Source organism: Neofelis nebulosa, chromosome 7, assembly GCF_028018385.1.
Source record: "Neofelis nebulosa isolate mNeoNeb1 chromosome 7, mNeoNeb1.pri, whole genome shotgun sequence".
NCBI classification, from domain to species: domain Eukaryota; kingdom Metazoa; phylum Chordata; class Mammalia; order Carnivora; family Felidae; genus Neofelis; species Neofelis nebulosa.
The window spans coordinates 145,979,896-146,003,742 of record NC_080788.1 but is presented as its reverse complement, the minus strand read 5'-3'; the positions used below and the strand labels follow the sequence as shown (position 1 = coordinate 146,003,742).

General features: G+C 63.3%; 2 protein-coding genes across 9 annotated transcripts; both read right to left on the bottom strand.

The window, feature by feature from the left end:
• Window positions 1–308: 308 nt before the first annotated feature.
• On the bottom strand, window positions 309–13,539 carry EXOC3L4 (exocyst complex component 3 like 4). 8 transcript variants are annotated; one of them, XM_058740353.1, is made up of 15 exons: window positions 13,394–13,539; window positions 12,812–12,963; window positions 12,094–12,166; window positions 10,074–10,159; window positions 9,153–9,559; window positions 7,581–8,571; window positions 6,706–6,817; window positions 6,312–6,434; window positions 5,848–5,948; window positions 5,530–5,610; window positions 3,910–4,024; window positions 2,991–3,110; window positions 2,746–2,898; window positions 2,037–2,158; window positions 309–888 (listed from the first exon to the last, which is right to left on the bottom strand). In XM_058740353.1, exons 5-15 carry the CDS (start codon window positions 9,541–9,543, stop codon window positions 696–698), a joined length of 2,502 nt encoding a protein of 833 aa, XP_058596336.1. In that variant the 5' UTR covers window positions 9,544–9,559; window positions 10,074–10,159; window positions 12,094–12,166; window positions 12,812–12,963; window positions 13,394–13,539; the 3' UTR covers window positions 309–695. The 8 variants fall into 8 exon arrangements, with proteins under 8 accessions (XP_058596336.1, XP_058596343.1, XP_058596342.1 ...); XM_058740360.1 differs by having other exon boundaries at window positions 7,581–8,232; XM_058740359.1 differs by lacking the exon at window positions 2,746–2,898.
• Window positions 13,540–17,836: 4,297 nt separating this feature from the next.
• LBHD2 (LBH domain containing 2) lies at window positions 17,837–22,863 on the bottom strand. Its single transcript, XM_058740596.1, has 4 exons — window positions 22,750–22,863; window positions 21,017–21,103; window positions 19,171–19,327; window positions 17,837–18,191 (listed from the first exon to the last, which is right to left on the bottom strand). Exons 1-4 carry the CDS (start codon window positions 22,861–22,863, stop codon window positions 18,100–18,102), a joined length of 450 nt encoding a protein of 149 aa, XP_058596579.1. The 3' UTR covers window positions 17,837–18,099.
• Between the last annotated feature and the right edge of the window lie 984 nt (window positions 22,864–23,847).

Genomic DNA, 23,847 nt, shown 5'->3' with positions numbered 1-23,847 from the left:
AATACTTCAGGCTGCAGAACAAGCCTCGGCCTTTTCTTGTCTCCTAGGGGCCCAGGCCTGTTAGAACAGGACAGAACAGTGCCAACTCCTGCTGGGTGAGGCGCACTTGGCACATGAGGCCAGTGCACCCAGGATCCCAGGGCTGAAGACTGTTTTTCTCTGCAGCCACAGGCACGAGCCTTCCCAGCTCTGGGCCTGCCTCAGTCTCCCCATTTGTGCAATGTACAGGAAAGGACCATCTACCAAATGGAGTCACCATAGAACCTTCCATCCCGACCCCTTGGTACCTGGAGACTCAGACCGTCAACTTGGCCCTGCCCCCTCTTTAGGGAGGCACCATTTTAATTCACCTTTATTTTAAAAATAAATACTCTCTGCTTCACTTTCAGACTGGGGGTGGTGCTGGACCGTTAGGCCGGGAGGCAGTATTGAAAGGAACCTCCGCCACCCCCAAACACTCTCCCACAAATGCCTGAAATGCCTCTCTTCGTGCTGTTCCTTCTGGTAAGCAACCACGCACAGCTGAGGACGAACGTCATGTGATTACGGGCTTCGAGGTTGGGGGCAGGGCTGAGAGCGCCTCCCTAGACTCCCAGCCTGGGGCTTAGTGTCTGGGTGATGCCTGCGTGAAGGTGCTGACCCCTCAGTTAATGCGGCCCCCCACCTGAGGCCCGTCCCCTCCGAGACCCGGAGCATTAGATGCAGGTGATCAGCAGGTCCACGGAGGTAGGCACTTGGATCTCCTCGAAGAGCACACGGCCGCCAGCAGCCCCAGAGCCCTCTGCCCTGGCCGCAGCCCTCAGCAGGCCCTGGGCACGCTGCAAGAGGCGCTGGTTCCGACGGCGGCCCAGTCTGCGCAGCGCCAGAATGGCCAGCACGTGGTCGCGCCTGCAAAGACACGCCCCTATCACTGCAGGCCCCGCATCTCCGTGGCACTTCCAGCCTCGAGCGAGGCGAGCCCCTGGGCCCAAGTGCGGGTGCCCCCAGCATTCCCGGAAGCTGGCCCGAGAAAGGCTGCGAATGACGGAAGCAGGAGAGGCAGGGCCCTGGACAGCGTGGTTGGGCCTCGAAGGGGGCTGAGCTGGGTGGGGAGGGGAAGGGGCATGCCCGTGGGGGAACACAGTCTAAGCAAAGGTTCAAAGATCAGTGGAGTGAGAGAAGAGATAAGGCCTCAAGGACAGCGGGTCCAGGCCCAGAGGTGTCGGAGGCCTCTTCCTGTGAGCACTGTGCGGGGAGCCACAGACAGGCAGCGAGGAGAGAGGCCCAGGCACAGCACTAGCAGTGCCGCCTCCAGGAATGGGGGTGGGGCGGGGGGGGGGGGGGAGGCAGACAGGGGCAGGCAGCCAAGAGTAGAGAAGCCCCCAGGAACCGGGGGGAACCCCGCAGCACTGGGGGGGAAGTAGTCACTCCAGGCCAAAGGCGGAGACAGTCCGAGCTGGGGAAAAGGGCTTTGTCCCAGGCTCTCTGTGACCTCCCCATCCCGGAATCTCCAAGGCTATGGAGAGATTCGGGCTGGAATTTCCACGGGTTCGATGACTCACCATCCCCCCCACCTCCCCTCCAAACCCCGGAATCAAAGCCTCTTTCCTCTTGGCCAGGTCTCAGGAGTCCCGGGCTGCCAATAGGGCGTTCTCGTAGAGGGGGCGTCTCCCCTTCAGACTCCGGGACGGGTACTTGTCCCCATCCTCGGACGCATGAGGAGGGGCCCCGACCCCTTCACACTCTAGAGGCCTCGGGACCCCAAGGCACCCAACGCCAAATCCGAGAACAGCGGTAGAAGGAGGGACCGCCCCGGCTCTCACGCCCCGCCCCCGCCCCACGCCTGAAGGTCAAGGGCCACCCCGCACGCCCAGGACCTCACGCACCTGCGCACGAGCCCGCGCCCGGTGCCGGCCCCGCTCCGTACGGAACGCGCTGCACCTCCCTCTGGTTCCTCCCCTGTCCCCCCTCCAGAGCCACAGGGACCCTTCTGAAGGCCCCGGTTCCCCGGGCCCGGGGTCGGCGGCGCCCAGTGAGGGAGCAGGTGGGGAACGGACCTGATGTCTGGGTAGCTCCCGATGAGTGTCTCCAGGTGCCGCCCGATGTCGTCCTTGTAAGTCTCGCCGAGAATGTCAGCGACGCATGGGATAGCCTGGCCCAGCCACGTGGCCTCTGAGCCCTGCGGGGACAGGGAGCCTCCTAGGACACGGGCCGCCTCCCGCGGGAGCCCCCTTGCCGCCCCTGCCTGCAGCCCCAACACTAATGCACCGTCCCCCGCTGTGACTGCACGGGCGGCGTTAGGGGACTCGGGTCTTGGCGCTGTGGACGGAGCCGCAGCACTTTCAGAGAGGTCTTCCGGTCTCTGCGCAGGTGGGTAAACCGAGACCCAGGCCCGGAAGTCCTGCCGGGAATCCTACAGCGCATCCGTGCCGGCGTAAGGAACAGGTAGGTGCTCAGGCTCCAAAGGCTGGGTCAGGGATGCTGGAGGGGCCTCTCGGAGGCCCCGCCCCTTGGCTGCTCACTTCGTCGTATGCAAATATATGGAAATGATCCCACCTGGCCCCGCCCCCGCTGTGCCAGCGCTCCCAAACCCTCTTCCGGTTGCTGCAGAGTGGGGACAACCACCTCTGCCAAAGCCGCCCCAGGGGGCTCTTGCGGAGCCCCCCCTCCCGGAAATGAGAATAGGGGGTGCCAGGGGAGGCTCCTCACGCCAGAGGCCCTAGGAGGAGGCGAGCACTGGGGGCAGTCAGTCGTCGATGCTCCTACCAAGCCCTGGAAGGTGTTGCCAATGGCCTGGGCGTCCAGGCCCATCTTCTGGGAGCCAGTCACGCGATCGACACCGCGGAACCGCTCACGAGGACTCAGCACCTGTGCCAGGTATTCACGGACCACGTATCGGTGTGCCTCCTGCAGAGTCTCCTGGGCCGTCGGGGGATCAGGGCCAGGGTCAGAGTCAGAGTCACAGGCCCCAGCCCAGGGCACGGCCCCACCAGAGCCCTGTCCCGAAATACCTGTGCCCGCAGTGGGGCCACGTGCTCCAGGTGATGGGCGAAGGCCACCACTTTGTCCATGAGGGGCTGCAGCACGTCGTGTGTCAGCCAGGCCTTGGTACACAGGACCCTGAAAAGCGGCTGGGGGCAGAGGGGGACAGGAGTCTTCTAACCCTCCTCAAACCGTCTCCTCCTCATCCCCTAGACCCTCTCCTCAGAGCCAGTGCGTGGCTCCTAACAGGGGTGTTTCAGGCCGATGGACAATCTGTCGCCAGGAAGAAACTTTGGGGGGACTGACCCCCTTCTTTTTTTTTAATTTTTTTTTTCAACGTTTTTTATTTATTTTTGGGACAGAAAGAGACAGAGCATGAACGGGGGAGGGGCAGAGAGAGAGGGAGACACAGAATCAGAAACAGGCTCCAGGCTCCGGGCCATCAGCCCAGAGCCTGACGCGGGGCTCGAACTCACAGACCGTGAGATCGTGACCTGGCTGAAGTCGGACGCTTAACCGACTGCGCCACCCAGGCGCCCCAAGGGACTGACCCCCTTCTAATGTCACCTGAGTAACATCTCTCTCAGCCATGAATGTCATTTAGCCTGTTACAAGGATGACTCCTCCAAGCCCTGAGCTCCAGGCGACAGGGTTTGAGTTTGAGCCTCTAGGCAGGCCCTGCCTAGGGGAGCCTGGGGAGGCCTTGAGGGGCGGGGTGAGGGGTCTGGTTCCTAGAACACACCCTCTCTGAGAGTCTCAAGTAGGTAGGCGTTTCCTGACCTCCTCAACTAGGAATTTATCTGGGTCCCTTGCCCACCCTCCAAAGCACCACCCCCGAAACTGCCCCTGAGGTGAGGGAGTGCTGGGACTTGGGGGCCCCAGGCTCCAGGGCACAGGACACAGCCGCTGGGTGTGGAAAGTGGGGAGAGAAGGGCCTGTCCCACTCACTTGCACATCATACTGCAAGGCTTGGAGCAGCCGCTTCTGGAAGACACAGATGGCGGCCACTAGAGGTTTCTCCAGCTCCTCAAAGGTTCCTGGGAACCTGGCCAGAAGACTGGTCCTGGGGAGGGGCCAGGACAGGAGACGGAGTGGGCGAGGAGGAGCAGGCTGTGGAACAAGCTCCGGTAGACAGCCTCGGAGGCCAGGAGCCATTCACTTAGACTATAATGTGAAGGGCAGCCCCTGGGGCTGTACAGTGTAGTAGCCCTGAAGGCACAGTCAGGTGAGAAGATGGCTCCAAAGCCCCAGGAGCTGATCCCGGAGGGAAGGGCAGCAGGGTGACGGTGGCGTCCCCACTGCATCGCAGAACCCCCCTGTGGTGTCTCTGGGTCAAACCTCCAACCGTCTTGGTGATGAGACAGGGCAGCCTGGCCATGACTGGCACAGAGGCCCTCCCCTGAGCCTCCTAACTGCCTCTCTGAAGGTGACAATGTCCCCCATTTCAAACCCACCCTGTCACACACTTTCAAGGAGACCGAGGGCCAGGCTATGCCCAGTCCTCAGAACAGGGACACAGAAAGGCAAGGCTAAAAAGTTCCATCAGGGGCTGGGTCAGAGGCTGCCTACCAAGGGGCAGAGAATGTTTCCTGGGGCTGAAGGGGACGGACCAGCCTGGCATCGATTAGGGTTGAGAGAGTGTTAGACAAGTGGTCCTCATCATGGTCGTGCTTGGATTCAGACAAGCGTGGTTCAGGTCCCAGGTCCAGCACATACTGGACGGTGCATGATGGTGGGCCGGTGGCACTCCTTTTCTGAGCCTCCACTTGTCCCAGTACATGGGGACACTGCCCTCGGGACGAAATACATCAGGCGGGTAAAGCTCCAGCTCAGCGCCTGGATCTCAAGCGCTCACAAAAAGTGAATACGAAATGATTCCCTCTAGGGCGTGGAGCCCCACATCTCCATCTGACAGATGACAAAAGGAGGCACAGAAGGGGGAAGTGACTTATCTCTAGGCACACAGGGAGTAGGTGGCAGAGCTGGGATCAGAACCCAGACTGCGCGGCTCAAAGTCCATGGCCGTACCTGCTGCAGCATAATGTGGGGTACACCGGAGGCCCAGGAGGGGGGCAGCCACTGCCTGCAGAAAGGGGAGGCATCTGCCTTCTGGGGGCAGAGGGACCCAGGGTAGTGGGGAAGAGGAGGGAGTGTCTTTAAAAAGGAAGCCGGCCAACTTGGGTGAAGGGAGGAAAGAAAGGAGCCCAGGATGGCGTGGGACGCGGGGGGGGGGGGGGGGGTGGGACACACTGGGCAGACAACAGGCGATAACTGGGGTGGCTGGAATTTGTTAGCCTCTGCTCAGCGTTGAAACTCCCTGCATCCCTTCCAGGGCCTCACCCCTGCGGGGAGGAGGGAGGACCTTCCAGCGGGGGCGGGAGCTGCGAGGCGGGTGCCCTCCTGGGAGGCTTTCCGGGAAGTCCCTCCAACGCCGGGCCGGGCGCATGGTCCAGACTGCTCAATGCGCGGCCGCCACGGGAGCCGACGGCTTCCCGGTTCCCCGAACTCGCGCGCCCCCTGCTGGCCGCGCCAGGCACCTCCCTGCGGAGGAGCAGGGTCGAGACCCACCTGAGCTCCTCGCAGGCGTTGATGCTGGCGCCCAGATGAGGTTCGCTCACCGCCTCCGACTGTAGAAAAGCCTTTTCAAACCTGGGGGCGAAGTACGCAAAAGCCTTAGGGACCCTTACCGGTGGCGCGATGACCTGGGGTCTGCCCTCCCCCTCAGGTCCCTACCCAGACCCGGGGCCTTATAAGAAGGCTCCTCTCTCTCATCTGTCCCTGGATCTCAGACTCTGAGCAAACAGGATGGCCCTTCCCTAGGGACGACCACCATCCTTACCCTGGTCCCTCCACCCACCCCACCCTGGGCCAAGGATATGCCTGCACCTGGGCAGAAAGAGGCCGAGTGCCCGCGCGCAGATACGCAGGGTGGTGGCCTCCAGTTCTGCAGAGATGGCACCGGCCGCCTTCACATGCTCAGCCACGAGCTGTAAGAGATGCCACGTGCTGAACCCACATCGAAGCCCAGATCCCACCTGATGCCCCCTGTCCCTCACCTGTGGCCCAATGACGTCTCCAACCTGCCCTGCTCCGGTGGTCTCGGCTTTAGCTTCCAGCAGCCTCCCGGCACCCCACATCCGCGGGCCACTTGCTAAGCTGGGCGCTGTGCCCTGGCACTCCCAGCCTGGCTGGCGACCCAGGGTCCCTGATTCCACCCAGGTGGGGCCTCAGTCTCTCGCCCACTGGGGAAGGGAGGTTGGGACGGGATCGTATAGCTCTGGGTGTCCCCACCTGGAAGGGGACAGACACCACCTGAGGCCCAAACATACGTCCCCCCTCCCAAGACTCACCATGTGGATGTCGATGGACAGAGGCGTGTGGTAGAGGCCCTGGAGCACATCGGGGGCCTCAGCGGCCACCCAGCGGCTCTGTTCCAGCTGCAGGATGCTGTCGAAGCAGCTTGTGATCTTGGTCTGTGCGAGGTAGGGACAGGGGCACACTGAGCCCCTCCCAAGAGGGAGGCGTGGGTCCCCCTACCTTCGGAGCCCTGTCCTGGGCCCTGGGAGAAACTGACCCACCCTGCTGGGGCCCAGGCCCGTGCTGAAGGCCACAGGGTGAGGAGTGGCTCTCCCCTGAGCGAGGCCACACACCCAGGGTGATTCTGGGCTCCACACTTCCCCACAGCGAGGCAGCCACATTCAGCCTGGATGGCGCCCCTCAGGCCCTGCCCCTCGAGGGCCTCACCTCTAGGAAGCTGGTGTAGTCGCTCTCCAGGCGCGCCCACACACTGGGTGCCAGGAGTGGGGGCAGCGGCTCCGTGGACAGAGTCAGGTCCGGGGCACCGAGGAAGTCAGGACTGGAAGGCAGGGTAGGGGCTGAGGGTCTGGGCCCGGCTCTGATGCACTAGTGGCTGCCCCAATTTCCCCCTGGCCGAAACCTAGGCACCCAAGCACCACACAGCTCAGGGACCTGCCGCTATCCAAGCCGCACCAGGGAGGCCCAGGTAGCTGTCCGAGGCCACACAGCAAATTAATGAGCCCCGGAGCTTAGGCACCCTCCTCCCACCCGCTCTCTGGCCTTCGGAGCTGAGGAGGGCTCAGCAGCGAAGGAAACCCACCCCGTCACTCAGCGCCGGGCTGGAGCTGGGAGTTGTCAGCGCGCCGGGCCCCGTACCCAGGTGCCCATCCAAGGGGAAGAGTGCGGGTGAAGTCCAACCCGCGCCGGGCATCTCTGAGCCACGGTTGTGTCCTGCCTGGGTGAGGGGCCCTTTTCTAAACGCTCAACGGCATCCTGGGGACTAGCAGAGGCCTCCATCTGGGCTCCCTGTCAGGGAAGCAACCTCCCCTCAGACGCTGTCCCGCTCGCGGGACCGGGTGCCCGGGTAGCACCGTAGGAAAACCCCGGCGGCAGAGTACCGCGGCCCAGACGAGGGGAAAGAAAAGAACGTCAAAGTCCCCGGGATCTCTGCCGCCCACCCACCAGCCCTCTCCCGGGAAGAAAGAGAGAACAGGTGCCCAGGGCTCCTCGGGGCGGGCGCCCGAAGGCCTCCGGGTGGGCAGGGCCAGGTGGGCGATACCGGCCTCCCCTCGCCCGGCTCGGCGCTCAGGCTGGGGCCTCACCTGCCGTAGACATTGGCGGTCCAGTCCAGCAGGACGTAGAGCTGCTCGCAGCCCCGGGCGTCGCGCGCGAGCTCCTGGAGGCGCTGGGCCACCGCGCCGTGGAAGGCGCGCAGGTAGGCCTCCCACGCCGGGAGGCCGGCGGCCGAGTAGGCGGGCTGCACCTGCAACCGCACCTTGCGCAGGTCGCGGCGAACCGAGCCGCCGAGCTCGGCCAGAAGCCGGGCCAGGCCCGACGCGCCCTCGGCCGCCCCCGCGGCGTCCCCAGCGCCCGCCTGCCGCACGCGCTCCTGCGCGCTCCGCGCCACCGCGTCCTCCCAGTGCCGCCGCCAGCGGCGCGGCGTGAGCAGGAAGTCGCCGTCGGCGGGGGGCACCGGGTGGGCCTCCTCCTCGGCGCGCACCACGCGGGCCAGCTCGGCGAGCGTGGCCGCGTCCACGCCGCCCGGGCCCAGCGTCTCGCGCACGATGGCGCGGATCTCCGCCGCCAGCCCGTCGTAGAGCAGGCACACGTCCATGGCGCGCCGCGCGAGGCCGGTGGGGTCCTGCTCGAAGGTGCCCGAGGCTTTCTGCGCCAGGAGCCGCGTCTCCAGCTGCCGCAGCTGCTCGAAGGCCGCCAGCAGCTGCCGCTCCGTGATGAGGTCCGCCACAGATTTGCCTTTGGCAAGGACAGGCAGGGAGAGGGCGGTGGGGGGTGCCGCGCCGGAACCTCGGCCCCCAACCAAGGCCTGTGGGCCCCGTTCTCGCCCACCGGGAGCTGGGCCGCCTGGCCCCCGCGCTCCCCTAAGGTCTGCTCCGGGAGCAACGGCCCCCACCTGCGGGGAATCGTCCCTCGGAATCACTCTGGAGGAGGGGTAACCCCAAGCCCGGAACCTGGCTGAAAGCAGCAGCTGGGAGCAGGCCCTGCCCTCCCCGCTTTCGGTCCCTACCTCCTCCCCTGCTCCCAGCTCTGCTGAGCTGGGCCTGGTGGCCTCATGTTGCTGTCTTGACTGCAGGTCTGTTGGGGTCAGAGCTCAGCCTGGGCGCGTCCTGTGCCTGTGCCCAGCTCCCACGCTCCTTGCTGTTCCCTGCTCTGGGCCAGCCCCCAGCCCCTAGCAGCCCTCTACTCCCACCTGCAGCCCCCCCCTTTGGAGCCCAGCGCCAATGCATCCTGCGCCCGCAGCCCGCAGCCCTCCTGAGCTCCCCTCCAGGCCCATTGCTGCCACGCACCCCCCGCGGCCCTGTGCTCTGAGAGGACCAGCGCCTTATCCATCACTCTAGTTTGGCCAGGGGCCAGGCTGTGGAAGTCCGTGGAGAGGTGAGGGTTCTGGAGTCCTACAGATGTGGGTTCAACTCCCATTTATCCACTTCCTGGCTGTGGGATGTGAGGCAGATCACTAACCTCTCTGAGCCTGACTTAGCTCACTCTGGCCTCTCTGAGCTGCCCAGTGGATGCTCCCCTGCTTGAGAGGCTGGGAGAATGTAAAATGCAGTTGTGCATGGGGGTGTTTGGGGGAGCTGTCGGGAAGCCTGGGCTGTGCTGCTCCCTCTTTGGCCTCAGTTTCCTCCCATGCCTGGTATCCTTTGTAAAGCTCTCACCTTCCTCCTGTCCTGGTTCCTCAGGCCCCACCCCAGTGGTTGACGGCCGGCTGCCACCATCCGTGACGCCTGAGGGCCCCTCTGGGCCGCAGGCCCCCCCTGGTGCAGCAGCCGGGCCATCATCCCGGGGGCGCCGTAAGGATCGCAGGAAGTGGGAGCTGCGTCGGAGCAGGCCAGTGTCCTCCCCGGGGACCTGGCCCAAGGCCCGCCGGCCTGCCCTGGAGAAGGCCCGCCGAAGGGTGCCCAGGCCGGGCCGAGTGTCCTCACGGTGGGTGCTGGGCATGTCCCCACTGCTCGCCTGCTGAGTGTCCTGCTCTGGGGTCTGCAGCTTATCAGACTCCTCAGGGCTGTGCGGTTCTGGCCAGGAGGTCACTGTCGGTGATAACGACATGTTGGCAGCAGGAAAGCTGGGGATGAAAAGGAGTCTCAGGAGACCTGGGGTGGGGTGGGGTGGGGGGGCAGCCCTGGGGAATGGGCACAGAAACCTCGTGAGAGCCCTGTGAGACCTGGAGGGGCCCAGTGGCTTGGCTTGGTCAGAGAAGCTTCTCCCAGAGATGACCCCCAAGCTGTCACCGGGCAGCTCTCACGGCCGGAGCTCTCTCCGTGCCACACCACAGCTGGCACTGAGATGTAGACAGACAGGAACTTCCTTCGGGAAAACTTCCCTGATACCATCTTCCGAAGGGTACCCCCAGGTGCCCACCCTCTCTGGCTCTGCCAGGCCATCTCCAAGGGCAGATTCTGGGGGCACAGCCGAGACGGCAGCCCGCGGTCCCCAGGGCTGGGCCCAGCAACCACATCCAGGATTTCCTGGACTTTAGGTCCTGAGGCCTAAGCCTAACTGCCCAATCTCCCCACCACCTAGCATTCACTGCCCGCCCCCCCCCCCCCCCCCCCCCCCCCGCCAAGCCCTCAGCTCACCCCCATTCAGCCCATCAGGTCCAACTATTTCTGCTCAGAGGGAGGCTCAGGGATCCCTCCCTGGAAGAGGCTCCTTCTGTTTAGACCTGGAGGGAGGCAGGGTCAGGCTTGAGGTCTGTGGCCACTCATGGCTGCCCCCAGGGGCTTATCTGCTTATCCCAGCCTTGCAGCCCTGTGGGCGGGGGTGGTGGGAGGGGCCCCGGGTCTATATTTAACCAGGGGCTGGGGCTCCCCGAGGCTGTTCCTCACCTCACCGGTGCATCTCCTCCCCACCACCCACCCCTCCTGCGCTCCGGCCACTCCCCTGTAAGGGGTGGGTGGGGGTCCCTGGGGCATGGAGGTGCAAAGCAGGGGCTGCCTAGGTCCCACCCTGGGCTCCAGGCCCTCCCCAGGCTGCACCCACTCTCCTTTTAAGCACAGCCCAGTGGTGTTTGATTTTCTGGCTTTAGGTTAAGCTGGGTGGGAGAGAGGAGAGAGATTTCATAGCCTGCTGGGACCTCTCACCCACCCCATCGTGAGGGTGTTGTGTGGGGGTGGGGGGGCTGTGTTAGATCAGCAAGATCTTACTTAAGCCTTGGAGAGAGCAGCCAAAAGGAGGGCTGGACCTACTGAAGTCACTGACCAACCAGAGGCCAGAACCCCGAGACCTCTCCAGGCTGCCCCCATCCCTGGGACAAAGGTCAGGCTGGAGCCGGCACCTGACCCTTAGGTGACATCGGGTGGAATCCCTCTCCCCAGGCCCCCATTTTGCCTGCCTATTGGGATAGGCAGGGCCCGGACCCTCATCCACCCCTCTGTGCCCTCCAGCGATGTCTGTCCAGGGGTCAGACATCTGAGGGGTCGGCTGAGGCCTACCTTCCTCTTCCCAGATGCCATGTGACAGCTGGACAGAGGCCTCACCGAGAGAGGGGCAGGCCCAGATGATTGATGAGGCCTTATCTGCCCTGCCCAGGCCACAGGTCTTTGTCGTCTCCTGGTGCCAGGACTCACTTTGTCCTCTCCTGGCACCTCTCCTGCCCTGACTCAGACTGACCCATGCACACACAGAACATTGTCACAAGAGCTCTTTGCACCCTGCCCCTCCCCGACTCCCCTCTCCCTGGTGCCCCTCAGCATCCAGCAGGCTCTGAGTGATGATGAGAATCATCTGGGCCTGTGCTGTGCCCAGATGCAGTTCAAGCTCTATCACCAGGGGGACGTGGGGACAGGACAAGTGGGCCCTACCTTGGTTGAGTAGAGCTCACACTTAGTAAGCACCTACTGTGTGCCCAGCCCATGGCCTGGCATACATCAGATGCCCGTAACAACAAAGTTGTAGGGTGTCATTCCATTTCATAGATGAGACAACAGGCTCAGAAAGGGGCAGGGCCTTGCCTCTAGTCACACAGCCCCCCACAGGGAGCCTCAGCCAGCCCAGGCCTGTGTGGAAAGGGGAGCAGAGGCTGGGCTCCCACATCTTCCAGCCCCGGGAAGCCAGGTGCTGCCCCAGGAACCATTTCTCCCGGCCGAGGGCCCACCGTGGGGGCAGCTCTCAGATGCCAGGACTGGGGTCTAGAGGCAGATTCTGGGGGAAGGAGGAACGGCTGGCAGTTGGGTCCTATGGAGGCCACACAAGCAGACGGGTCCCCCCCCCCCCAGCCTGCTCAACCACCCTTGTCCGGAACTAGACCTGTGCCGAAGGCCCACCGAGGCCCCTGGATGGTCTCGCTGCCCCCTTGACCCTGCTCCCACAGTTTCCTGAGCCATTTCCCAGGCTTTCCCTTTCAGAAAGGCTCTTACTGACTTTCCCACAGCACAAGCCAACCAGGTCACCCCTTGCTTTAAATCCTTCCATGGCTCCCCATAGCCCCGCACTGGAAGCCTTCCAGTCTGGGGCAGAACTTTCTCCAGCCTCGCCTCCTTGACCTGCGCTCACCCAGCCTCCTGGGCACCTTCCTGTCCCCAGAATGTCCAGCTTTCCAGCTTTCTCGCAGGCTGCTTCTGCTCCCAGCCTCCCTGTCTCTGCTTCCCCAAAACTGACCTGGATTTCGTGGCCCAGGGGCATGGGTGCCCCCACCTCCAAGGTGTCCTTGGGCCAGGCTGCACCACTGTCCCTGTGGGGATGGGGACACTTCCTCACTGGCCTGGGAGCCTCTGCCCATCTGCTCCTCCCCATCAGCCCAGAGCCAGCCTGAAGGAGGAGTGACCCTCAGGATCAGGGTCGCCCCTCGCCACACGGGTACCTGCGGGACTGGATGTCCTGCTGACTCTACCTCGGCCCCTGCCCCATACCTGCCTCCCCATTCCCGTGAGGACTCTCTCTGGCTCTTTCTCTGGCCCTCTGGCCCCATCGCCCTGAATGTTCAGAGGTACTGGCGGCTGCACCTGGGGCTCAGGCCTGGTATCTGTTCAGTCATTCTATTCAACATTTGCCAGGAAGGATTAGTCAAGGCAATAAGGCAAGAGAATAAATGAGGTTTGAATTATTGGGAAGGACCTGGGAAATTTGTCATTATTCATAGGCGATATGAGACCTGCTTACAAGGGCTTTCCTGTGTATTACGAAAGCCTACTAGAAAAAGGCACTAAAAAGTTTCCTCTTCTCAGTAGTGACAAAGCATAGCCCTCCTGGGGTGCCATCGCCCTCAGGAAAAGCAGACTCCTCCTTAGCTGGGCACTCGAGGCCCTTCCTAACCCACCCCTCCGCTCCTTCCCCCCTCGCTCACCACTCGCCCAACCGCCTCGCCTCTCCTCCATACCTTTGTACAGGCTCTTCCTTCTGCCAGCAGTGACCTCACCCCCACCTTCTCGAGCCGCCTTCGAGCCTCAGTACCAAGCAGCCTTTCCTGACCATGGTCAGCTCCTCTGTCTCCGGGCTTGGCCCCAGCACTGGGTGTACCTTCTCCCCTGACTGAGGGACAGTTGCACGGTCTGGGGCATCTGCCGCTTGACCAGGAGCCCACCAGGCCAGGGCCGGTACCCAGGGAAAAAAAGATAAGCAATCTAATGTGAGAGTGTAGCCTGGGGGTATGTTGCCGCACTGGGGTGCGTATGGGCTTTGTGCGTTGACCTGAGTGTGTTTCCCTGTATGTGTGCAAGCCGCTCTCTCCATGAGTCCGCATCCGTGTGTCTGTGCCCACATGCGTGTCTCGATGTCCGCATCTGTCTGCTTTCTGTATGTTTGTGTCCGAACGCTGTGATTGGAGCTGGCAGTCCGGCCTGGGCTCCGAGCTGAGGCCCTTGGCCCGGAAAGCCACTGGCAGAACCGGAATTACCCTGGGCCCTTTGAATTCCCGCCCACTGTCCACAGCACCCCAGTGCCCACCTGCACCCGAACATACCTGCTGAGCGAGTAGATCGGGCCCCAGGCAGGTCGGGGCCGCCAGGGGAAGCCGGGCCCTCGGAGCTGGGCCTCCGTGGTGGGGCCTCTGGGTCGGCCAGAGCGAATGACCAGCAGCTGGGACTTCCCAGCCTGTTCCGCGCTGCCCTGGGCCCCCCGGCCCCACCCCCGGCCCCACCCTCCACCCTGACCCCAGACTTTCACTTTCAGAAAGGCTCTTACTCTCCCCCCATTCCAGAGACTGTCGCTGCCACCTTTGATCCCTGGCAACTCGTGGCTCTGGCTCGGGCTGAGTCCTGAGAGTCCGGGAGGGGAGGGGCAGCACCCCGCAGCTCCAGGCAGCAGGGGAGGGGGCAGGTAGGTGGGGGGAATGGACCAGCCGTCCCCTGCTGTGCTCACACGAAGCCAGAGGTGCACGGACAGGGCGTGCAGGGTGGGGGTGGGGGGACAGGGACATCCAGCCCCCGGCACCAAAGCCCCAGAGAACCCCTCCCTCCAGGACAGAGATGCTGGCCCCTGTGCCAGGCTCATCCTGAGAGCCAGGCGTGCAGAAACGTGGGCCGTGGGGCCCAGGGAGGGGGAGAGGATGTCACAGTGACAGCAAAGGGAATGTCCTAAGCCACAGCCATTCCGAAAGGCTTCAGGAGCCGGAGGGGATGGGGGCTGAAGGAAGGGAGGTGAGGAGGGATGGCGGGCGCTCTGGGCAAAGGTGTAGAGGGGCCCTGAGCCTACTGAATGGAGAACCCGGGCCCTCCTCCTCCACAGTGGCTCAGGTTGGAGACGTCTTGCGGAGAGGGTCGCCGAGACTTCCCAGAAGAGGCAGGCTGCACATCTTCTTGGGGGAATCCCACTGCTAGCATCCCAGGAAGAAACTTGGGGAAAATCCAGGGAGGACAGATCCAGGCCTGTCCCAGCTGGGCTGAAGCCACCGCGGCATGAGGCAGAGCAGGGCAGGTGCTCCGAGCGGGGTGCTGAGGACGCAGGGACAAGCTTGTGTGTTGTTGTCCGGGCACTGCCACAGCACAGTGTGGCTGGCCGGGGCTTAAACAACACAGTGATTTCCTCAAGGATCCGGAGGCTGGAAACCCAAGACCCAGAGGTCAGCAGGGCTGGGGCAGAGACAGAGAGAGGGAGACACAGAATCCCAAGCAGGCTCCGGGCTCCGCCGAGCTGTCAGCACAGAGTCCGATGCGGGACTCGAACTCCTGAGTCCCAAGATCATGACCTGAGCCACAGTACAACGCTTAACTGACTGAGCCACCCAGGCGCCCCCTTAATCACCTCTTTAAAGACCATATCTCCAATTATAGCCACCTTCTGAGGTACTGGGGGCCATGACTTCAACATAAGAACTTTTCGAGGACAAAATCCAGCCTATAACCGATTGGAAGTCACCTGAGAGACGGCAGCACCCCATAGCCCTCTGTAGACAGGCCAAGTTGGACCCAGAGATGGCAGCACCTCCTCCAAGAAGCCCCCTGGCTTACCACTTGAGTCATTAGCCCCCTGATCCCTGGGTGCCCCCCGTGAAATAGGGTCGGTCATAAGGGTCCCAGCTCATGCCCCGGTGGCTGGGTGGGCCTTTCCTCCTGGCTCAGGCTGGTCCTGTCCCATGTCAGGATGAGAGTCAGAATGAGAGACTGGGGGGGGGGGCCGGGAGCGGCACAATTCAGGAGTCAGAGGGGACACCCCAAGATGACTGCCCGGGGTTCTTCAGTGGGATTCCTGGAGCCCCTGTGGAGTAAATATTCTCCACCTCATTGCACTTGAACACAGGCTCAGAGAGGCCTAGGGCCCTGCTCGTGGCCATGCAGCTGGCAGGACAGAGGCCAGGCCCTGGTGGACAGACACCGGGGGCTCCTCTGTCTGATTTTCCTGGTCTCCAGTTCACAGGGCACGTCAGGGTCCTGGGACCTTCAATTATGGGTCACCTCCTTTTAAGAGTTAGGTCCCTGAAAAGCTGGTGGTGCCCAGGGCCTGGGGAGTCGCTCCTGGACCTCCCCCAACTCCCAGATCCACTCCACACTCTAGCCTGCACCCACTTTTCAGCATAAGACTGATGTTTCTTTTATCCCATTTCCACGTTGTTTTCCCCCAAATTTCTCAGTAAAATCCCTTTGGAAAAGTCCCAGCCTTGTCTCAGAGGGGCCGGGGCACAGGGCTGGGCAGGCTGGGTCAGGAGAAGGCAGAGCGGAGGGGGCAGTTGGGAAGGGGAGGCACAGCTGGGGACCCCAAGTAGAGTACAAGTTCAGCTCCCCTGCACTGGGCCGCACAACCTTGGGATAGGCACTTCTGACTCTGAGCCTCGGTTTACTCCTCCATAAAACGGAGGTGTTGTTGGCATTAAATGGGTCCGCTTCTGCAGAGGACCTGGCTCTCAGGTGGGGAAGGGCAGGGAGAAGGATTCTCAACGCCAGATGCCTGGCTGTCCTAGGGGTTCCGGGGACGCCCGGCTGCCACACCCCAAATGTAGATGCCAGAGGCTGCGAACTTCACCCACACTGCGGCCGGCTGGGACCAAGGCACAGACCAATGGGAGAGCAGGGAGCCTGAGCTCCACCCACTGCCCCTAACTGGCTTTGGGCCTGGACAGGGGACGGTGCCTCTATCTCGAGGTGAATATTGCAAAGTTTAGGTGGCCCATCTCCGAAAGGCACTAGGCGGTGACCCCAGCCCATGCCAGAGGGAGCCACAGGATGATTCCCAAAACCCCTTCCCCAGGTCGCCCACACCTGAGTGCTGGTGGCGGGGGCTCAGGGAATATGTGTGGGGCATCCACTTCTGGCACCGCCCCCTACCATTACCGAGGGCACCAGCTCCGACCGAAAGGGAGCAGGCTGGGGCCCGACTCCAGGGAACTGGGTCCTGCAGGGTGGGGGCCCACACTCTTTGGGGCGAGCAGGTATTCCCCCAACTCACTGGGCACGACAGGGTCCTGGGACCTCCAAATATGGGTCACCTCCACTCAAGACCTGCCCTGTTAGCTGGTGGGCTTCACGGTGGCATTGTGGGTACCACTCAGGCCTGGGTCTCGGGTGGATCTGGATTCTGTCCCAGCTCAGCTATTTGTCAGCTGTGAGACCTTGGGAGGGTCGTGTTTAAGTGGGGGGAACACTGTGCCTGGGAGGGGCCAGGATGAAATCTCCTAAATGACACCGGTGCCCACCCCACATTCCGCACCAGGAACACGGAAATCACCAGTTGGCTCGAGTCCCTGGCCCCACGTCGTATGCGTCAGCAAGTCCTGGCGGGGCTTCCTGGGAAACGTCTGCCCCCTTCCCATCCCCTTGGGGAACCACAAAAGCACTGGAGGAGGACAGGAAGGACTTGGAAGGACAGTCCACCGCCTTGCCTAAGCTAGAGACCAGGGAGGACGTGGAGACATCTGGGACCGTGGACGTGGCCCATGGGGCCACAGGGTTAAAATTAAAGCAGGCTGCCAGGCAAATTTCCACACCTCCGCCTCCCACCTCTCCTGCGTTTGGGGGGCGGGTTATTTTTAGAGGGAAGGCGCGCTGGAGAAAGTGCCTTATTCATCCTTGAGGTTAGCAAGGCCTCCAGAAAGAACAGAGGGGACTGTGTCTCCCTCCTGCCCCTCCAGGCTCACCGGGGTCTTGTCCGACCCTGCCTGGTCCTGAGGACTTTGTTAAGCTAACATTTATCCAGGGCTGCCTCCTGCCAGGCCCCGGGCTTCCTCGGCCCTGGGGCAGGCTAGCCAAGGGCAAGGGACCAGAATGGGAGGAGGGGAGGGCAGGAGGCAACCTGGGCCCAGGCACTGGTCGGGTTTCTGTCCCCCCCCCCCCACCATGCCAACCCCCACCAGCCCGTAGGGCTCCCCTTGTGCAGTGGGACAGAGCCAAGAAACAGTGTTGCTGGACCCCATGGAGGAACGGGACCCTCACGTGGGCAGGAACAGGTGCCTCCCCCACCCAGTCTCCCACATGGGCTCTGGTGCCTCCCAGCCCCAGGGATCCCATCGTGGCTGGGGCACCTCACTCCACACTTCCGTTTCTTCATCTGTAAAGTGGGACTTTTGCAAGGCGTTAATAAGATCCAGCCTGGAATAGGACACCCTACCCCACGGTCCATTTCTGTGCCCTGTGCACCCAGTGAGGAGGAAGGAATCTTGCCCTCGGGGTCCAGGCAGAGCTGGAGACCCCTGGGAGAGGTGAGGAGGACACTTGGGGGGAAGCCGGTCCTGCCCTGGGCAGCCCTGGCTGAGGCAGAGCGGAGCAGAGCTCAGGGCCCTTGGCAGGGGTTCCAGAGGAGCAAACCCCACAGCCCCTGGACAGCCCCTGCCCCACCCCGGCCCCCACCCCACGTACAACACCCTGGCACTCTGGCCTGGTCAGCGTGGGCTCCAAGGCTAGGCCCTTGTCTGGAAGGCCATGGAAAAACCAAAATTGTCCCCCACCTTGAGTCCCCAGCAAGTGTGCCCGCCAACCACCAGGGAGAGCCTTTATTTCTGCTTCAAACCACGGAACAAGGAGGGTGTGATCTGGACCCCGGGTTGTGGATGGGAGAGGGCAGGCCCGTGGTCCCGGCCAGACCCTCTGAGGCAGGAGGCAGCGGCTCAGCTCTCCCTGCTCCAAGCATCAGCCCGGCCACCCTGGGGCTGAGGCCGCTCAGCTGTCAGGAGCAGGGGTGGGAGGCGGGGTTTGCAGGGCCCTCGCACAGCAGAATCCGGCCATGCCTGTCCCAGTCCTCTCACTGGGGGGCCGGGGCCTGGCAGCTGGGTCGCTCACTGCCAGCATCATCCGGAACCTTCCCTGGAGCTCCCGGCAGACTTGGTGAGGGGGCTGCAGAAACACAAAGGCCCCTCTGTTGGTGGGGCTGCCTTTCGGACAGGCTGGCAAGGGAACAGGGAGGAGGGGGCTGCACCTGGGCGGGGCAGGCAAGGCCACGCTCCGGGAGCAGGGGCACTCCCTCCCCCGGCACCTCTACCCACCCGGAGACCTCCCCACAGCCCAAGTTCCAGCGGTTACCCAGGGCGTGGTCCCTGGTGCTGCTCTCAGCCCTGAGTGCAGCCTGACAAAGGCGGAGGAGGCTTTGGGGAAAGGTGGGGGGTAAGGGGTGGATGGGCCCCTTCTGGGCCCAGGCCGCTGGGGGGGCTGACATGTGAGGAGGGAGTGCCAGGCAGCCCCAGTGAGGCTGAATTCACTTCCACATCAGGGGGCAAACTCCCCAGGGGACAAAACTTCCCAGGGCACAGCTCACCCCTCATGTGCCCTCGGCAGAAGGTCCCCACTGCCCAGCCTCACCCCTGGCATCTGGAACACGGAATCCCCCTCTCCTACCCACACACCCTCTCCCCAGGAGCTTCCTTGGCTCTGGCAGTCCCTTGGCCTTTAACCAGGCACCTACGGCCAGTGCAGGGGCCTGCCGCCGGGCTGGTCCACCGCCCCACCTCACGGGCACCTGGGCTGGCCCTTTGAACGCACATGTGCCCCAAAGGCAATGAATCAGGAGCGAGAGGGGAAAGAATTGGAACTGAGGGGGAAGCATGTGGTCCTGTGTCCAACAGACGCTGCATGGGCCCCTCTGATTGGCTGGGCCTGGGGCCACCACAGTCGATAGAGTCCTTAAGGGCAGGTAGGAGGGGGCACGTGGACAAAGAGAGGGTCAAGGCCAGGAGGCTTCCAGGCGCCCAACCAGAGGGGGGTGGGGCGGGCAGATGGGGGTGATGGTGTGCACAGGCTGGAGGGGTGGAGGGCCCCGTTTGCATGAGCGGGCAGGGGGAGCCCGGCTTCCAACCCCCGTGGGCAGTCCCTCACTCACCAGAAGCAACCTGGCTCTGGGCTGACCCCCTCAAGGCGCCCTCGGGGGGCCAACGCAGCTCCCCACTCTCCACAGAACCCACCTCGCTGGACTCCACCACGATCGAGGGCAGTCGCTGGCCCAGCCGAGGGCCCTTCTCCCGGGCACCCACGGCAGCCTGCAGGGAGGGTGGGCAGGGGTCAGGACGACGCCGGGCCCTGGGCTCCCTGCTCCCTCCCACACCTGTCCTGCACTGTGCCCACTGGGAAGATCGGGGGCCCTGCCAACCCAGGCTGCAGGGCAGGAAGGAGGGTGTGTGTGTGAGCATGCGCACGCGCGCGCGTGTGTGTGGTCGTGCAGGTGCGGGCCTCTCCCCATCCCACCACTGCGGCTGGAGCACCACTCAGCACCTGGGGCAGCAGCTCTCCCCGGGGCTCCAAAGGACCCACCGGGGTTCAGCCCTCAGGCCCATTTCACAGACAAGAGCCTGAGGCCAGAGAGGCCAAGGCCACATGGTGAGTGAGCCCAGGGCTTCTGTGCATCCCCCACTGCCCCCTGTATCCTCACAGCCCCTTCCTGGGGTCTTCCCTGCTGGGCCCTTGGTCCCTCCCCAGCTCAGAGGAGCTGGGAAGCTGTTACCATGGCAACCTGAGCGGCTCTCTGGGCTCGCTCTGGGCTCATTGTTCAGTGCCCACAAGAGTGTGCGGGGGCTGCCTCCCCATGCCCTCCCGGCGCCCTCAGCGTCCCCGCCTCCCATTCAAGGCCTTCCGAGATGGGGGGCCCAGCTGCGAGTGCTACCGCCCAGCCTTCTGGCCGTAAGGCCACAGCAGCACTGACACCCGCCCTGCCCACGTCCACGCCTCTCCTCCGGCAGGTCTCCCTCCCTGGACCTCCCCGCCCCCCACCCTTCTACATAGAAGGAGAGTCGCTTGGTGCCTGTCTTCCTTCCCCCAGTGGCACGAGTGCCTTGAGGAAAGGCAGACACACAGCCCGAGGACTTTGCTAACCGGCCCTGAACCGCCACAGCACAGCCATCTGTGCGTGTTTGAACGCGCATTCCTGGGCCCCCGCCCAGACTCTCTGAATGGAGGGCCCAGGAATCGGCATTTTCGCCAAGTACCACAGGTGACCTTGTTGACTGGGACATCTGTGGAATCAGAGGGACAGCGCAGCAGGGACCCGTCCAAGCCCCAGCGGCTGGGCCATCCTGGCTGCTCCTGTTCACACTGCTGGATCAGGGGCTCCCTTCTCCTGGAATCCCTCCCCACCGCACCTGCCACCCCGCTTCCTGTCCTCCTCTGCAAAGGCCTTGTGATCCCCAACCAGGGGCCCTCCTCGGCCCAGAGTGTGCCACTGGGATAGGGGAGGTCCAAGCCAGCAGCACGTGGAGTTCAAAGGCCTGGTGTCACCCTTTTCCACCTGCCGTGCCGTGGAGGCTGGCCCCCTGGGTGACCCTGGGCGGGTTCCCCTCTCCAGCCCCGCTGCCCGCCGGCAGTGGCGACGATGACAGAGTCCCAACTCCAGAACTCGGAACATCAAGACTGCACTGCCTGTGGAGGGACTTCGCTTTTTAGCTCTATCAACACAGCTCCCAAAACGTAGAGCCGAGGGCGGGGGACTCTGGCATTGCCTCACCCAGCGGAGAGCAAACTGCTTTGTGGAACAAACCCTGGTTCAGAAGTGGTGCTGAGTAAGCCAGGGAGGCTCGGCCTTCCATTGCTTTATGCACCAGACTTCTAGAGAAGAGCAACCACTTCTCCCACCTCGACGGGTAAACTGAGGCATGCCCCAAATCGCGGGCCAGGGCTTGAGGCTGGCTTCCTCCTGTCCCGCAGGGCTGGCAGACCCCAGGGCCCCAGGTACATACCTTCCCTGCTGGGTCTCCAGCCTCCTCAGCTGGGCTGAGCTCCTGCACAGCGGGCCGGGGGGCACTCATGCCGTTGCTGCTGCCGGTCTGCATGAAGACAGGGAGAAACGAGGCCACGTGCTGGGCCCACCCTCCTCCTGGAAGCTTCAGACCGCTCCAGTCCACAGCTAGCCCACCCTGGACCCACCGCCCACTGCCCCCCGGCTCTCTGTCACCACTGCTCTCTGCCCACGCCCGCCCGCCACCGGGGGGCACTGGACAGGCACCACACGATGTGCCCGGGGTTGCGGAGGGGCAGGGGCAGGGCAGGAGAGGCTGACTCAGCCCCAAGACCCATGAAGGCCTCCTCGAAGAGGGCCAGCTGGTCTGAGGCCTGAGGGATGAGCAGTGGGCAGCCAGGCCAGTGGAGAGATGTTCTGAGGCAGGGAACGGCAAGGAAGGGCACAGAGATGGGGGGACCCTCTCCTCCGCGAGCTCTTGCTGCGGGGAGGGCTCCCTTGCCCTTATACTGGCCTGAGCAGGCAGGGCCAAGTGCAGGCAGGACGTCGGTTTCCCTTCAGCTGCGGGTGTTGGGGGCCCGGCCCTGGGTGTGTGTGGGGTGTCAGCTCTCCGAGAGGACCTGGCCACCTTTGCCTCGGGCTGACTTGAACCTGGCTCACGCTGCTCCCAGCCTCAGACCCTCCACCTGTACCTGGCCAGAGGCAGAAGAGGGGGTGGGGTCCGGCAGGCGACATCTAACTTCAGGGCAGGCTGGGAGGGGGCCGCAGGCAAGGGGCAGGGGCACTGGGAGGGAAGTGGGCAGAGGGACAGCAGTAACCAGTAGGATGGATCGCTTGTGACACCTTGCTGGTAGTGGGGGAGGGGTCCTGTGGGCACGCAGTGCGGGGGGCAGGGGCTGCTGTTCTGGGATATGGGGTTTCCTTCACCAAACATCGGTTCAGTTCGGGTCCCGCGGAGACCCAGGGAAGGCTGGGAGGGGGGGCCATGTGCCTCCACCCAATCCCGGAGCCAGGGGAGGCAGCCCCTACCCTCCCTCACGGAGCCCCATGCTCCGGGGTCAGATCCTCCACAAGCCCCTCTTGGAATCCCACCGCAGGACTCAGAAGCTCAGCTAGAGCCCAGGGCAGCCAGGAGAGACACCAAGAGACTGGACGCAGAGAGGCACAGAGACTCAGAGGGAAGGCGAGAAAAACAGCTGGCCACAGAGACAAAGCAGAGATGACAGGACTGGGGACAGAAAAAGCAAACAGACCCGGAGGGAGGGTACAGATGGAGGGAGAGACACAGACAGACGGAAGGACAGAGAGAGACGCATGATAGAGCTGTCACGTCGGCCGAGCAAGGGGCCAGGCAGGCAGAGAGCAAGTCCCTGGGGTCAGCCTCCCGCTGCCCGGGGCCGGTGCCAGCTGCAGCACTGGACCATCAGGGACCCCACCACCCACACCTCTGCAGGCTCCCAGGTGCGGAAGGCCGGGTCAGGCCGTGCACAGCCCCCCAAGGGCACTGCTGTCGCCCAAAGCCCGGCCCCAGCACCCAGGGGCTGACCACGGCCCCCACTGCCTCCTCTTCCCCGGAGCTTCGGACCCCCCCCCCCCACTCCCCCCTCTCTACCCCCTCTCTCCCCCCTCTCTCCTCTCCCAGCCTCGCCAAGCCCGGCAGCCAGGGCGCACCGCGGGGCGAGGGCCCCGACAAGGGTGGGGAGGGGGCGCCCCCTGGGCCTCACTCACACTCACCCTCCCGCGCTGGATGCTCGCGCCGGGTCGCCACTCTCGGCTCCGAGCTGCCAGCCCCGCTTCGCCCGCCCTCCCCCGCGCTCTCCGCCCACACGCGCTCGCCCGGCCCCCCATTCACACTCAGGCCCCCGGGCGCTTCCGCCAGGCCCGGCCCCAGCTCCCAGGTAGCACCTCCGCCTCATCCTCCCTTTGACAAAACCGTGCCCCCCACAGCCTGATCCCGGCCGGCCGCTTGAGACCCCAAGCCTCAGGTTGGAGGTTCAGGAATTTGGGGGGGGGGGGTCAGAAATCGGTGGGGCCAGATACATGGAAAGAGGATACCCTCCAGTTTGAAGGAGGAGCTAAGAGAAGGAAAACACCCAGGTAGGATGGCCAACGTGGTGGGGGAGGGGGAGGTCCCCGCACCACTTCCCTCTCACCGTCATCCCCCAGGCTATTCCCAAAAGGGAACAAAAGTGTCCTGGGTCGATCAGTTTCATTCAGCCTGGAGTGCAGACCTGATACCTGGGGCCAAGGTGCATAACTTGTAATCCACACGATTCCCCACCCTTCCACCATCCAGCACCTGACATCCAACCCCTAGCCAGCAGCCACGGCCCACCATTCCGCACCCTCTTATCCAGCCATCATCTACCACCCACCACCTATTCATGTATTTTCCACCATCCAGTCACGGTCAAACCACCATCCAACATTCATTAACCATTCAACCCCAATCACCACCCACTATCCAACCACCTTGCATCAACCATGCATCCATCCATTCCGCCCATACCCACCGCGTGCCAAGCATCAACACACCATGAAAATACCCATCAGTCCAACATTAATTCACCATCTACTCACCCACTACCTATCTACCCATCATTCACATTCTAACAGCTTTCCATCAGTACTCAACTACTCTCCATCTCCCATTCATTCACCCATCTGCCATATATCTGGTTGTCATTACTCAATCTATCATCTGTCTACTGCCCATTTATCTGGATTTATCCACCATCCATCCACTAGCCTCCATCTATCCAATCAGCCACGAACGCATCCATCTACAATTCAGTCACCAATCAATTGCCATCACCCCTCCATTCATATTTC

Bases quoted from the DNA above. Each gene is read 5' to 3' on its own strand.
- EXOC3L4 (XM_058740353.1), bottom strand. From the start codon at position 9,543: ATGTCGTTATCACCGACAGTGACCTCCTGGCCAGAACCGCACAGCCCT. The intron at 5,949-6,311 runs GTGAGTCTTGGG...CATCTCTTACAG, and splicing joins TGTCCATCGACATCCACATG to CTCGTGGCTGAGCATGTGAA. The intron at 3,111-3,909 runs GTGAGTGGGACA...CTCTGCCCCCAG, and splicing joins CCTTGCAGTATGATGTGCAA to CCGCTTTTCAGGGTCCTGTG.
- LBHD2 (XM_058740596.1), bottom strand. From the start codon at position 22,863: ATGGGGGGCCGGGCGAGCGCGTGTGGGCGGAGAGCGCGGGGGAGGGCG. The intron at 21,104-22,749 runs GTGAGTGTGAGT...GTCTTCATGCAG, and splicing joins CGAGCATCCAGCGCGGGAGG to ACCGGCAGCAGCAACGGCAT. The intron at 19,328-21,016 runs GTATGTACCTGG...CCCTCCCTGCAG, and splicing joins CTGGAGACCCAGCAGGGAAG to GCTGCCGTGGGTGCCCGGGA.